This window comes from Leucopleurus acutus (assembly GCF_964270905.1).
Source record: "Leucopleurus acutus genome assembly, chromosome: 19".
Lineage (NCBI taxonomy): Eukaryota > Metazoa > Chordata > Mammalia > Artiodactyla > Delphinidae > Leucopleurus > Leucopleurus acutus.
In genome coordinates, this window is record NC_139161.1 from 27,665,186 (window position 1) to 27,681,770 (window position 16,585).

General features: G+C 34.9%; 1 protein-coding gene across 4 annotated transcripts in view; it reads left to right on the forward strand.

The window, feature by feature from the left end:
* BCAS3 (BCAS3 microtubule associated cell migration factor) overlaps positions 1–16,585 on the forward strand; it is a 574,807-nt gene that overhangs the window by 170,396 nt on the left and 387,826 nt on the right. For all 4 annotated transcript variants that reach the window (XM_082859916.1, XM_082859918.1, XM_082859917.1 and 1 more), the window contains one exon: positions 3,231–3,324. In XM_082859916.1, the coding sequence (XP_082716042.1) occupies positions 3,231–3,324 (94 nt within the window). The remainder of the gene's footprint in view (positions 1–3,230; positions 3,325–16,585) is intronic.

Sequence of the window (16,585 nt, forward strand, 5' to 3'; positions counted from 1 at the left end):
ACACCAATGGACAGATCATCCGAACAGAAAATTAATAAGGATACACAAGCTTTAAATGACACAATAGACCAGATAGATTTAATTGATATTTATAGGACATTCAATCCAAAAAACAGCAGATTACACTTTCTTCTCAAGTGCGCATGGAACATTCTCCAGGATAGATCACTTCTTGGTTCACAAATCAAGCCTCAGTAAATTTAAGAAAATTGAAGTCATATCAAGCATCTTTTCTGACCACAACGCTATGAGATTAGAAATCAGTTACAGGGGAAAAAAATGTAAAAAACGCAAACACATGGAAGCTAAACAATATGTTACTAAATAATCATTTCTAATTTTAGCTATTTGAATTTTCTCTCTTTTTTTGTTAGTCTAATTAAGGGCTGTCAATTTTGTTGATTATTTTTTAAAAAAAACAAACTCTTAGGGATAAACAAAAACAAGGAGGTGAAAGACTTGTACACTGAAAACTATAATACATTGTTAAAAGAAGTGAAAGAAGATACAAAAAATGGGAAAAACATCTCGTGCTTGTGGATTTGAAGACAATGTTGTTAAAATATCCATAGCACCTAATGTGATATTAAATACAATATCTATGAAAATCTCTATGACGTTTTGTGGCAGTAATAGAAAAAACCATCCTAATATTCTTATGGAATCTGAAGGGACCCTGAAAAGCTGAAATAATCTTGGAAAAAGAAAAACAACACAACTCTGCCTCATTTCAAATCATATTGCAAAGCAATGGTAATTAAGATGGTGTGCTACTGGTGTAAAGATAGATATGTAGACCAATGGAACAGAATAGAGAGTGCAGAAATAACACCATGCATATGCATCCAAAAGATTTTTGACAATGTTGGAAAAAGCTCACAGTGGGGAAACGGCAGTCTCTTCAACAAATGAGGTTTGGAAAACTGGATAGTTACATGCAAAAGAATGAAGTTGGACCCTTACCTTATTCCATATACAAAAATGATTATAGATTATAGACCCAGCCATTAGACTGGAAACTATTAAACTCCTACAAGAAAACATAGGAGAAAATCTTTAGGACATTGGATCAGGCAATGATTTCTTAGATATTAAACCAAAAGCACAGGTAACAAAATAAAAAATAGACAAATGGAGCTACATCAGACTTTAAAACTTTTGTGTCTAAATGGAATAAATCAACCAAGTGAAAAGGCACCCTATGGAGTGGGAGAAGATCATTGTAAATCATATGGCTCATAAGGAATTAATATATAGTATGAATAAGGAGTTTCTACAACTCAACAATAATAATAATAAAAAAAAAACCCGATTAACAAATGGGCATAGGACTTGAATAGAAACTTCTCCAAAGAAGATGTAGGGATGTCCAATAAGCATATGAAAAGATGCTCAACATCACTAATTTTTAGCAAATCAAAACCACAGTGAAATACCACCTCCTACCTATCAGGATGACCACTATCAACAGAACAGAATTTAACAGTGTTGACAGAAGATGGGGAGAAGTTGGAACCCTTGTGAACTTTTGGTGGGAATGTAAAATGATGCAGCCATTATGGAAATCAGTATGAAAGTTTCTCAAAATATTAAAAATAGAATTACCATGTGATCCAGTAATCCCACTTCGGCATTTATATGCAGAATAATTCAAATCAGGATCTTGAAGAGATATTTACACACTCCTGTTCTTTGCAGTGTTATTCACGGTACCCGGGAGGTGGAAGCAATCCAAATGTCCATTGCCAGATAAATGGATAAAGAGAACTGTGGTATATACATACAATGTAATAATATTACACAACCTTAGGAAAGAAGGAAATCTTTTTACTTGTTACAATGTGGATGAACCTTGAGGACATTGTGCTAAGGGAATAGCCAGTCACAAAAGTACAAATACTAAATTCTTCCTTTTATTTTGAATATCTAAAGTAGTCAAAATCATGGAAACAAAATTAAAAGGTGGTTAGTAAGGGTGGGAGGAGGGAAGAGGAAGAATTAGTGTTTAGTGTGTATAGAATTTAAGTTTTGCTAGATGAAAAAGTTCTAGAAATCTGTTAGATAACAATATGAGTATACTTAACAGAACTGAAGTGAATACTTAAAAATGGTTTAAGTGGTAATGAAAAAAATCTACAGGCAGAAAAATGATCAGTCTGCAGCTTAACTGAATTGCAGGTTCTAGCCAGAACAATAAGGCAAGAAGATTAAAGCATTAAGATAGGAAAGGGTGACAAATCAGATGTTTCTATATAATGGATTGTTGTAATGGTTGTAGTACTGTATAAAATCATTGAATTGTAAACATAAAATAAGTGACTTTTATAGAATGTAAATTACACCTCTGTAAAGCTTTTTACTCTAAAAGAAAAATTAACTTTGCCAGTGTAGGACTACTTCCTGGATTGTTACTTCAGATTAAATTCTTTATGTCGATCATGATCCAATATTGGTACAGTCGGTTTTTCCTTTGCAACATTAGATATGTGAAACTTTTTTGTTTCTTGAATTAATTACTTGCTTTGTAAAACGAATACATGTTATTTTAAAACTTTTTTCCTTAGGGATCATTAAACAGTGTACTCAAAATGGGCAAATTGTATGGAATGTAAATTGTATTTCAATATGCTTAGTAAGAAAATTAAGGGGAATAAATTTGAGATACAAAACTGCCTGTTCCAATATACTTTTGCTTGGTAATATTTTCAAAGAAGTGATGTGTCCATCTAAAATCTAGGAGTTAGATTAAAGTACAAAAGACCATAACTTTTGTACTTTAAGTAAAAAATATTTCGATAATTCCTCTAATATATGGCTGTTTGTTTGTATTTAACTTATGTTGTTTTTCACTGTTCTGTTCCAGTCATGGCCAAGAGTTTTTCAGCAGGCCATAACACAATAAGAACTCTTGCTCCTGTTCTTAGATGAAGCTCTGCATAGCTGATTTTATGCTTTTCGTTTTTTTCTGAATCTACGTGTCAAGAAATTATTGTCTCTGTCATGTACAGTCAAGTCAACCAACTGTTTTTAGAGGTTATATGATTGATCTGCTGGGGACATGTTACATCTTTTCCTATTTCTGAAGTGACATTCTCACCTTATATTGCCAAGAATAATCTTCAAATGTAGTGGAAACATGTTATTTGGTGAGGGATGCAGTGGTGTATCTGTGTATATCTTCAGGCTCAGTAGTTGGTTAACTTCCATTTGCCTTCTTCCTTTTTGTAAAGGTGCTTGTGAGTGAGGATTCTGACAGTGATGGCATCGTGGCCCATTTCCCTGCTCATGAAAAACCAGTGTGCTGTATGGCTTTTAATACAAGCGGTATGTCCTTCCCTCCCCTTCACCCCCCATTTATGTTATGGGTTTTCCAACCAATTTTTTGGAAATGGAAAATATGAAATATATGTGTTAGTGTATGTGAGATAAGTAAATAGTTTTCAGTAAGTGATTATTGAATGAATGAATTTATAATAAAAATTTAGAAACTCCCTAAAGATTAGTTTTACTCTGAGCAAAGTTGTGATTAAGTAGTAGCAGTAGATAAATAATAGTAGATAAACAGTGCTGTTGAACTGCATTAATTTCTGTATTATTAGTAAGGTAAGGACTTCAATATTCAAAACTATATATGTATGTGAATGGCATTTTCTCTGTAACTTCAAGTTCCTTTTTAACAATACAGTGACAGATGTACTGTCACCCTGATTAAACAGGTCTTCACATTTTAATATAGTGTGTATGTGTGTGTGTGTGTGTGTGTGTGTGTGTTGTAGTTTGCTGAACTGTGAATGTAAGTTACATACGTGATGACATTTCACCCATTACGAATTAAGCATGCATTTTCTAAGAGTAAGGCCCTTCTTGTACTTTATAGGTAAATATTATATTATATTCAGAAAAGTAACACATTATGTTATCTAATATCCAAGTCATAATTTAAAATTTCCCAATTGTCTCAAAAATGGGTTCTCTGACTGCTTCAAATCAAGGTCTAATTAAAGTTTACTCCTTACATTTTATGTCTCTTTAGCTCCTTTTAATCCAATTTATTACTTTCACCTTTTTCCCTCTAAATTTCAGTGTCCAGAGCAGTTATCTTATCCAAACTCTGCATTTGTCACATATTTTTTTCATTATAATAATGTTTTCCTTATTCCCTAAAAGGCTTTTAAATACATTCAGGCCTAAAGATTTTTTTTTAAACTTCCTAAGTATTGCTGTCTACATCATTTCATCCCAGCAGGAGACACATTATATCAGGCTCTCTTGCAATTTATGATACTATGTTTGATCACAAGAATAAGTTAGTGACATCTACATTTTGCAAATAGGTTGTCTTGTGGAGATTAGCAAGTGCAGAGTGTTATTTTGGCCTCATTTCTGAAACAACTTTTTACTAAATAGTTTTGTTACATTGAAGGCTATAGAATGGTGGTTTTTCTAATTCTATCATATTTTCTGTATTGATTAACTGCTGTATTTTAAAAAAGATTTTTCTTTCATCAACCATAAATGAACCATAGTTCTCCTGTATGCAAAAAACAGGGCAAAAATGTAATACTTTCTCTTTACCAATTTTCATAGTTAGGAATTGGTTTAATACGTCCAGTGGTGGAATTCCACTTCAGTGGACTTATTTTTAAAATACTTTGATTATGAATAGAAGGTAAAATTGCTCTTATGCTTTCAGAGCTGAAACAATCTACGTAAGTTTGCAATCTTTTCCTTGCTTGGTGGGTCTGAAGAGACTGCCATTTTTATCTTATTCTGCAGAATATTAGGTAAAATTGATGGAAAGGCCCATCTTTTCCCCCTTCTTTTCATCTTTTCAGATAAAGAATGATGGTAAGAGGATAATATAAAGTATTTTTAATAATTTTCCTCTGATTATCTTAGGTATTTTCAATAGAGAGGAAGATTTTGTAGTAATTGTTGATCATTAGGATTGATTTAATTAACGAAGACAAAGATTTATTGAAATGATCTGAATGTTGTGGGAATTTAGTTAAATTTGAAGAAACAGTCTGGAAGTTATGTCACTTATAGCACTCTACTTGGAGTAACCAGCATGACTCATTTTGATAGTCCATCTGTTATGTAAGATCTCCTTTGTATTAATGTATATTTCATATTGCCATAGTTAGGGTGCTGCAGAAGTCTGAAGCTGTATTTTCTCCTGTCTGTGAATTTCCATTGTTACCAGAACATCTTATATAACTTAAAGAATGTTTTAGTTAGTTGTATCATCGTGTCATTGTGTACCAGTTTTCATAGTTTCAGAATGTCATATAGTTGGAATAATACAGTATGTAGCCATTTCAGATTGGCTTCTTTCACTTACTGATATGCAGATATTTAAATCTCCTCTGTGTCTTTTCATGCCTTGATTACTCATTTCTTTTTAGCACTGAATAATATTCTATTGTATGGATGTATCATACATTATTTACCATCTGTATATATTATTTATTGAGCTGTCTGTATCTTTCATCCGCTTTTTAATTGGTTTGTTCATTTTTTGATTGTTGAGTTTTAAGAGTTCTTTGTATATTTTGGATAACACCCCTGTATCAAATATGTGTTTTGTACATATTTTCTCCCAGTCTGTGATTTGTCTTCTCATTCTCTTGAAAATTTCTGAAAATCAAAGTATTTAATTTTAATGAAATCCAACTTATCAATTATTTCTTTGATGGATCTTTCCTTTGGTGTGTTATGTAACAGTTCAGTACATATAAATTGACATTCTTGTACTGTTGTATTCTTAATTTGGTCTCACACCAAATCTTATAATTTCTTGGAGGGAAGAGAATTTTATGAGAACTATTTTATGAGTTTTAGGATCTCTTACAGTTCTTCTTGAATCTAAAATAGAGCTTCTTAACCTGGGTCTGAGAGGTCCATGGGTAATATTTAGACAGTATGTGAACCTAGAAAGAAAAAAATTCATCTTTATTTTCTTTAACCTGTAATGAAAATTTCTTTCACTTATGAATATGTACAATAAACCACTGAAATACTAGCTTGCTGGTGAGTTTGTGAGTAATAGAAATAATGGATATTTTCATATCATTTTGATGTTATTTATATAATTCTCTAAATAATGCTTATGGTTCAAAATCATGGTAGAGCCTATATTTTAATATATTAATAAAAACATATTCTACCACATGTCAATTTTTATAACCCTAAGTATTTTACTTTGTCTTTAAAAAAATATTATTCTGAGAAAGAGGTTCCTAGGCTTCACCATGTTGCCGAAAATGTTCATGGCACTAAAATGTTTATGAGCCCATTCATGCTTGGTGTGATTTCACCTGTTTAAACTAAACACATTGGAAGCTAGACTTCATTCACAGTGCCTGGTTCAGTCCCTACCCATGGAGTCTGCTGGTGGCATAGGGACTTTTTTTAAAAAAGGAAGATAAATCCTTTGGGGAGTAAGGACAGAGTGCTAGGAGGTGAATGTTAACTTGGTCTTCTGCTTTTGGAGAAAGTTCTTGAAAAGGAAGTCAGTTCTAAATTGGAACCAAAAGATGATTAGGAAATAATGATTCAGTACCTGGTATATAAATTAATATTAGTTGAATGAATGAGGCAAAAAAAATGTGGCACATTTGACATAGATTTTGAAGCAGAGGCTATACAGTGGACTCATCAGTTTGTTATGTGGCAGATTTATTTTTCAATGTGTCAACATTTCTGCAAAATTTTATAAAATGCTTTGTATCTCTGTAAAAATTTGAATTAAATGGAGGGTTCATAATTCAGCAAGCACTCACAAAATTGGTTTGCAAAATCTTTTATAGAAGCTGGTAGACACAGATTTAGTGCAGTTGCTTACAATTCATCTTAGTTATTTACTGTTCATCTCTGAATATTTTTGCCATTCAGAATATGACTTTTATTGTTTGAGTATGAACAAGTATGTACATAAAATATTCAATTCTCAATGATTTGAAAACCTTGATTTTATTTTAGCTATTCAGTAGCTGCACAACGTCTTAGAGAAAGGTATTGCGCTCAGCTATGGCTGCTAACTATTATCCAGCTCCTATCACTAGGTGACATTTTATTTTGCTCGTCTAGTTTCTGTATCACGTTTCTCGTTTTATCCTAACATTCTCGGATTCAGACATACACACAGACATATGAAATATTTGAGGCAAGAGGCTTCTTTGCCATTTGTAAATGCATGAATACTGGAGTAGTTATTTTTTTTCCTTGTAATTTTTTATGTAATACTTAAAAATATTTTGGGGAGATCAAATGTATTTTCTATCAAAATTTAAGTTCTCTATGAATTTACTTATAAGATGAGGCACTTTTCTGTTCTCTGGCTAAGTTATTTCTGTTAGCTTCTGAACTTTCATTAATTGCTATTTTGTACGAAGGCATCTAATTTAAAAGGCCCTTGCCATAACACTTGTTTTGTTGTTTAAATAGTACCTTTTCAAAATGTAACTTTGTAAATCCTCTAGTAATACCCCAGTTTTTCCTTACATGTATCCAATATATATTTCAAAATTTATTTATATTCAAGTTTTAACTAACCCTCTAATAATTCTCTATTTGGTTAAAGGCATTTTCATTTGGTATGTAATGTGGCCAATAATAACAATAGTGCTTGTTGAAGTACTCTTAATGGGCATAGAGAAGTTCACTTAAAAAAATAAGTTTAACAAAACATATAAGAAAAGTTGGTTGCCTGCTTTTTGTTTTTAAACCTGATTTTCTCTAACTGGTTTCCCTGTATATATGTATCACTGTTTTACTTTTATTTAGAGAGGCCTATTTTTAACTGCCAGAATTATTACCATGTCCTGTATATCAAAATTCAAGAACAAACCAGGAATGCTGTCCATCTCCTGAGAAATTTTAAAAACAATGTACATGATGGAATAACACTGCAAAGTGAATTAAGGAGAAAATGTAGGTTGTTTGACTGGGTGGCATGCAGTTCAGCCTTGTATGGGACCTATTCAGAAAAGAAATTAAGGGGTACCATTAAATAGAGCTGTGAAACTTTCAGTTCAGCAGCTGCATTCAGTTTGTTTTTCAATTTCTCCTTCCCATTCTTGTTTATTAGCTATGAGTGAGTCCTGAATTAAAATAAATATTTTAATGGCAACATTTATGATTTGGTTAGAAGAACCGGAGAGGCATCATGCTTAGATCTAGGCAGATTCAATATGGGTGGTGTAAGTTTGTTGCTTTCAATTATTTAGATACACGATGAGTATATTTTATATTGTATTTTCAATCTTTTCTAGGGAACTTCTTTTAAAATTAATAAACTATTTTTTAGAGCAGTTTTAGGTCCACAGCAAAAGTGAATGGAAAGTGCAGAGAGCTCTCGTATGCCACCTTTCTCCCATCCCCCCCACCCCTCAGGCCCACACCAACAACCTCCCACGCTAACAGCATTCCACACCACATTGATCATTTTCTTACAGTTGATGAACCCATGTTGACACATTATTATCATCCAAAGTCCACAGTTTACATTAGGGTTCACTCTTGGTGGTGTAATTTCTATGGGTTTTAACAAATTAATATGAACATGTACTCACCATTATAGTATCATACAAAGTAGTTTCACTGTCCTTAATGTTTTTCATGAAATTTGAGACTTCTCAGTCATTATTTCTGCCTCTTTTCCCCTCTTCTTTCCTTCTTGGACTCCTGTAGATTCACCTCCTCGATAGTATCCCACAGATCTCAGAGGCTCTTCATTTTTCCTCGTTCGTTTTTTGTTAAGCTGGATACTCTCAATTGATTTCTTCTGCTGTTTAAATCTGCTTTTCGAGCCAGCCCCTCTATTGAATTTTTCATTTCAGTTATTGTAAATACTTTTCTACTCCAGATTTCTATTTGTTTCTTTTTATAATGTTATCTCTCTATTGATTTTCCCTACTTGGTGAGACCTTCTCATACTTCCCTTTAATCCTCTAGACATGGTTTCTCTGTATCCTTGCTAGGATTTGGTAGTCTCATCATTTTCTATTTTGTATATATATACACTAGATATAGGCCCTCTGTAAGATATGTGATGTGGAAATCTTTTTTCCCAGAAAGAAGTTTTTCCTTTTGTATTTTTAATAGGGTCCTTTGCAGAGCAAAATTCTTTACTTTTTGTGAAATCCATTTTTTCCTATTTATTTATCTATTTATTTATTTATTTATGCCTGTGTTGGGTCTTCATTGCTGAGCACGGGCTTTCTCTAGTTGTGGCGAGTGGGGGCTACTCTTCAATGTGGTGTGTGGGCCTCTCATTGCGGTGGCTTCTCTTGTTGCGGAGCATGGGCTCTAGGGCACGTGGGCTTCAGTAGTTGTGGCACACGGGCTCAGTAGTTGTGTCTCGCGGGCTCTAGAGCGTAGGCTCAGTAGTTGTGGTGCACGGGCTTAGTTGCTCCGCGGCATGTGGGATCTTTCCGGACCAGGGCTTGAACCCGTGTCCTTTGCATTGGCAGGCGGATTCTTAACCATTGCACAATCAGGGAAGCCCAATTTTTAAAATAATTTTTTATTCGTAAATTTGGGATTGTGCTATACATTTGTGAACTTTTTTTAAATTATTATTATTATTATTTATTTTTTTTTCGGTACGCGGGCCTCTCACTGCTGTGGCCTCTCCCGTTGCGGAGCACAGGCTCCGGACGCGCAGGCTCAGCGGCCATGGCTCACGGGCCCAGCCGCTCCGCAGCATGTGGGATCTTCCCGGACCGGGGCACAAACCCGGGTCCCCTGCATCGGCAGGCGGACTCTCAACCACTGCGCCACCAGGGAAGCCCATTCTTTTTTTTTTTTAATTTTATTTACCTGGCTGTGTCGGGTCTTAGTTGTAGCACTCAAGATCTTTGTTGCAGCATGTGGGATGAGGGCTTTGTTGTGGTGAGGGCTCTGTCTAATTGTGGTTTGTGGGCTCCAGAGCGTGCGTGTTCAGTAGTTGGGGCATGCAGCCTCTCCAGTTGTGGTGCATGGGCTCAGTAGTTGTGGCACATGGGCTTAGTTGCCCTGTGGCATGTGGGATCTTAGTTCCCTGACCAGGGATCGAACCCGTGTCTCCTGCATTGGTAGGCGGATTCTTAACCACTGGACCACCAGGGAAGTCTCTGTATTTATATTTAAATTTATGATCCCCTTTGTGTTATTTTAGGTTTATGACCAGGTTTAGGTCATGATTTTCCCCTATTCTTTGCTACTTCATAATTTTTTCAAGATACTATCCTTCCTCCATTGAATTGCTTTTTTCTTTTTTCCCTTTTTTTTTTTTTTTTTTTTTTTTTGCGGTACGGGGGCCTCTCACTGTTGTGGCCTCTCCTGTTGCAGAGCACAGGCTCGGAACGCGCAGGCTCAGCGGCCATGGCTCACGGGCCCAGCCGCTCCATGGCATGTGGGATCTTCCCAGACGGGGGCACGAACTCGTGTCCCCCACATCGGCAGGCGGACTCTCAACCACTGCGCCACCAGGGAAGCCCATTGAATTGCTTTTGTACTTTCCTCAATAACATACTTCTGTTGGCTATTTCTCCTTTCTCTGATAAAGCTTACTTTTTTAAAGCATTTTTTTGATTGAAAGTATCTGTATTTTGCTCATAATTTTGAGGAATATGTCAACTAGATATGATAGTTTAGTTCAGTGGTTATTTTTTCTTTCAGCAACTGTCAGCTCTCTTTCTTTATTCACAGCTTTTGACATTATTAATCTTAATCCTCTCGATTAGTTGGGTACAGAGTTGTACTTTTGTGGGGGTGGTATTCTAATCTGTCGCGTCAGCTCAAATTGAGCCCTTGAAAATTTTTCAAAAGGTTGCTGAGTTCTCCTTATCCTCACCTATCTTGGACCCCTCTTCCTCCTGCTGTTCTGCTCAAGGTGAGAGCAGCTAGTTTTACTTATTGAACTTTCAAATAGTATTTTTTACAACTTTATGATGTTCTTCATCGGTTTGTTATAGAGCAAGAACAATAGCCTCTTTTGATTTTATAAATCCATCCCCAAATCCTGCTCACTGGTCATTTGATGTGTAAAATGTTCTCTATGATACTAGGTTTAGACAATAACCTGTGTACATGTATTAGTCATCTCAGGCTGCCAGAATGCAATACCATAGGCTCGGTGGCTTAAACAACAGAAATTTCTTTTCCCACAGTGATTGAGGCAGGAAGTCCAAGATCAAGTTTCCAGCTGATGGTTTCTACTGAGGTGTTTCTTCCTGGCTAAGAAATAGCCACCTTCTCGATGTGTCATCACATGGCCTTTCCTTGGTACAAGGGAGCAGGGAGAGAGACAGACAGAAAGAGAGAGAGAGAGAGAGAGAGAGAGAGAGCGATCTCTGTGGTGTCTCTTCTTACCAGGATACTAATACTATCAGATCAGGGCCTCACCCTTATGACCTCATTTAAACTTAGTTACTTCCACAGAGACCACCCCCCACACCCCCCATTCCACATATAGCCACACTGGGTTTTTAGCACTTCAATATAGGAATTTTGGGGCTGTACAGACATTTAGTCTATAACAGTATGTATGAGAATCGTTCAGTTATTCTTGTTTTTAGAAAGTCTTGTTTGATCACAGCCCAATTCTAGGTTATTCTGTTCAACTGTGATTGTTGTATCATACTCCATGTTTACTTCCATTTTAAGATATTCACATATTTTGTAAGAAATGTTAAATGTTAATGATACTTCCGTCTTTCAGCAACTTCCTTTTTATTGAGTGTATTGTCGAAAAGTATTACAGCCTGGTACAAGTTTACTGCTTCAACCTGATCAACATTTTTCTTCCCATATTTGGCCATTCTAGTTATTTTTCAGCTCCTTAAACATGTTACATCATTTTACCTCTGCCTGGAAGCTTCTTTTCCCTGGCTCTTATTTATCTGTTGAATCCCATCTTAAGTATCATTTTGGGAAGACTTACCTGACCCTGTGTAAAATATCATGTCACCCCTTCAACCTGCTACTTAATAAGGCAAGCTACTTAATCTGCTTGGATCACTCACAGTACTTCCGTTTCCTCATCAGTAAAATGAGGGCTATACTGGCATCTTAAACAATACTTAAAATATACTGAGACATTTACTGAAGTCTCAGTTGTTGTTGTTTTCATTATTATTAACCTCCCTCATCCTAGTTTTTATTTATATCCATCAAGAGTATCCTTTCAACATGTTTTCTGTTAGAGGTAAACTTTTATTTCGTCCCCAGGTATTATTAGCCTGGTAATTTTCACATTGTTGATAGTGAGTAAGTGCACATTGAATAATTACATTAATTAATTGTCTTTTTCTATCATAGTAATTATGGGAAAACTCTGGCAGGGCAGAGATAAGGCATTAATTTAATGTAATTAGTCATTTGTTGAATAAAACCAACTTACTTCCAATTTGTGATTTGATCAAGAATTGTCTCCCTCCCTCAATTGTGGGATTATTCCATGATGCCAGTTATATTAAATGCAGATGCATATCACATGTAATTAATATTGAAATTAAATTTAAAATATCTTGTGGAAACTACATCATATTTGTGTGACTTGGTACGCTAGATTGGCATATTATTAATTGTATGGCATTTGACACCAAAGAAGATACGTATTTCTTTATTAATTAAATTGGAAATTAGAGATGTAAGGAAGAAATTGTCAACTCCTTGCAGTCAGCCTGACGTTTCTCAAACAGACCTATTGTCTTTAATTCGGCAAATAATTGATCTGCCTTCCAGAGGCGTTACTTCTGCCAGCTGAGCAGCCTAGAGCTGTGAAGGGCAACACATCTACATTTTATTTTATTTTATTTCATTTTATTTTATTTTATTTTATTTATTTTATTTTGTTTTTGTGGTACGTGGGCCTCTCACTGTTGCGGCCTCTCCCGTTGCGGAGCACAGGCTCCGGACGCACAGGCCCAGCGGCCATGGCTCACGGGCCCAGCCGCTCTGCGGCATGTGGGATCTTCCCAGACTGGGGCACAAACCCGTGTCCCCTGCATCGGCAGGCGGACTCTCAACCACTGCGCCACCAGGGAAGCCCCCACATCTACATTTAAAATAATTACCCTTCCTTGGCAGGGAAATTGCTTTTCCATCCATTAATAAGAGGAAAATGAACACTGGGTCTCTAGTAAAGTAGATTAAACATGTACCCCTTTGGATACTTGACTGCATCTTTAACAGACTTGAAATTTTTCTGGTTACTTAAATACTATATATCGAAAGGTGATGGTGGTCTTGGGTTAATCATTTAAAAAGTTGGATTTTTCTTTTTTGCACAGTTTTCCCCATTGATCATAGCAAGTTGTCAGAAAAATACCTTGTCTTGATTTTTTGTTAACATATATGCCTTGTAGATTTATAGAATTATGTGGCTTTAGATTTTTCCTCTCATGTGACAGCTTTGGTTTATTACTGTTAGTCAGTCATACTATATCATTAACAATGCAAAAGCAGCTTGAAGAGTTTATTGCCAACCCCTCCCCCCCACCAACAAGGGGATGTTTCCATTAGAGGTCTGTAGTTCCTCTCCTGTTTTTTCATCTTGTGAAGTAATGTCTTTTACTCATGTAATGGATTGCTCCTTGGAGAATTTGTTGTCTTCGCTCTGTTCATTGTGGTGCTAGGCTTGTATGAGAGTCAAACTTTTCAGGTTTGATGTGCCATAAAGTACAGTAGGCACCATGCCTAGGGCCCACAATAATTTTAGGGTCCCACCAAAACGTTTCATTCCTTTTAAATGCAAAAAAAAAATGTATATATATATATATATATATATATATATATATAAACTTTTAGATTGATAGAATGCCTTAATACACGTTTAAAACCAACAACAGTAGTCATAAAATATTTTTTTCCTGGAGGGGTTGGGGGGGTCAACGAAGGCAAAATTGTCCAGAGCCCACGAAAGTGCTAATCCAGCTTTGGAATCCTGCATGTCCATTAGTAAGGAGGGGCCCTGCTCCTTCACTGCCACCACTGCCACAGCAAAGATGCTCAATTAATACTGAATGAACTAATGAAAGATGTGAATGCATACAGTGGCATACTGTGTAAAAACATGAAGTAAATATATATGCCTGTAACACTATAGCTACAACAACAATATAGACCCAGTATTAAATTTTGAAGAAGGTAAAGAAGGATATCTATAACCAAGTACATACAGGCAAAGTAGCCAAGGTTGAATTAAACTTTTTAAAGGACAACTTTAAAACAGTAAAGTACTTGAATATTGTTGTCCCTTCTCCTTTCCACTCTTCTAGAATGCTCTGGCCCTCCCCTAGCTTCAGGCTTGTTTCAGTTTCCTCTTTCAGATTGGTCTATATTCTTGCCATATATTAAATATTTTTTTATTCAACATTTTGAACAGTACTCTGAAAACGGTTTAAGTATTTTTCAAGGATAAGCATATTTCAAAGGACATATATTAAATTCAGTATGGTGGGTGCCTATTGTGGGAAAGGATGGGAGTGGGTGCAGGAATGGAGGAAGAGAAGGAAAATGTGAAAGCAGCAGTCTATTCAAAATTAATAAATATAATCTTAACAAAGTCTTACCAATAGCATAGAAAAAATAAAATTATTATTTAATTAAAAATGAACTAAGTTCACTCCCCCCAACCCCATACCTCCATTATTTCATGGGAGGTTTTTGATTGTTCTTGTTATTGGTCTCTCTTTTTTTCAAGTCATATCTTTTTTTTCTTTTTAAGTCATATCTTTTTGATGGGCTAAGAAGCCATTGTATTTGTCTATATAGATATAGACCTATTTTCTAATATTTGCTACGTTTGCAAATATACCCAAAATAAAAGTGTTAAGTGATGACCAAATTTTATCTTCCATCTAATCATTATGTGTTACATTGTTTCTGATCTCCCCTGTTAGAACCCTGAATGAAATCTGTTATATTTTCATATATACACAGTGGAATTCATGAATAATGGTGCTTTGACCACTCATTTGGCCATGCTGAACATCTGAGACTTGTAGACCTCTTTCTTGACTCCTCACTATGTATCTGTATTCTTATACATCTCTCTATGACTGCTATGTTCTTTCTTTATTTTTTGGTGTTTTTTTTTTCCCCCATAGGGCTAGTGTTTTAACTCTCTAACTTCTCTCTTTAGCATCTTTATCTTTTCCTTCTCTTCTTTCACTGTAGATAAAACCACCAATGTTATCTTGTTTCCTCACCCTTGTTATTGTTTTGGTTCGTCTTCATTTTTATTGAACTGTAGTTATATGGTACAGATTGTACAAATCTTAAGTGTATAGCTTGGTGATTTTATAACTATATATATATCTACACACACACACACACACACACACACACACACACACACACAAACTCCAACCAGAAAATTTTAAAGTTCTGTTTCATACATCTGTGAAGTACATCAAATGGCATTCCTTTGGAAATTCCTAAATTTCCAAATTTACCTTTCAGTTTATATCTTACAGGCTTAATACATAAAATATGTCTTCTAAGCAGACTGATCTGTCTACCAAAATCCTATTAACCTCAGTTCGCAATGTATTTTATTATGAACTTGTAGCAATGATTGTCTGTGACATTAATTTAGTATTGCTGTGTGTGAGTGTGTGTGCGTGTGTGTTTATCTGTATCTGTGTATACAATTTTTCTTTGAGGATGGTAGCATTGTGTTGGTACATAAGAATGTTCCCAAGGTAACTGCTTTATCTAAAAATTTTACATTTTTGCCATCCTAGTGACCTTCTATGTTGTGATGTTACAATTAATTATATGGTGAGAAAACTCATTAATTCAATTATGGTAGAAAACCATGTTTTCATAAAAATGTTTTATCACTGTTGTGCTTTGATATCCTGTGAGTGTTTTGTGTTAATATTGTTCACTAATAGTTAGCTTTATTAAAAGCGAATGTTTAAACCAAAAATAATCAACGGAAGCTTATTCTAAAATAATATCGAGATTCAGAGGATCTAAAATAGTCAAATCAATCTTGAAAAAGATGAGTAAATTTTAAAAACTGAAACTACCTAAATTTCTCACTTACTTGATAAATCTACAGTAATGTAGAAAAGATGGTTTTGGGTAAATATAGTCATAGATGGATGGAATAGAATCCAGGAATTGATCAAACACTTATGGTCACTTGATTTTAGACCAAAGTGTCACGTAATTTGTTAGGGATAGCATAGTTTTCTCAACAAATGGTGCTAGAGCAGCTGGCATATCCATTTGGGAAAAAATAAACTTTTCTTTAACACCATACACAAAAATTTAACTCAAAATCAATCATAGACTTAATTTAAAACCTGAAACTATAAACCTTCAAAAAGAAAACAGAAGGATTATATTATTGTGCCAGGAGGGATAGGGGAAGGTTTCTTAGATAGGACACCAAAAAAACAAACCGTCAGATTGGTCTTCATTAAACCTTTTGTGATACATACGGTTAAGCAAATGAAGTGGGGTGCCATAAACTGGGAGAAAATATTTGAGATAAATATACACATATATAAGTTTATATGTATTTTATAATGTAATATAAATATACTTTAAATGTATATAAAATAAAGACCAAACAGTTTAA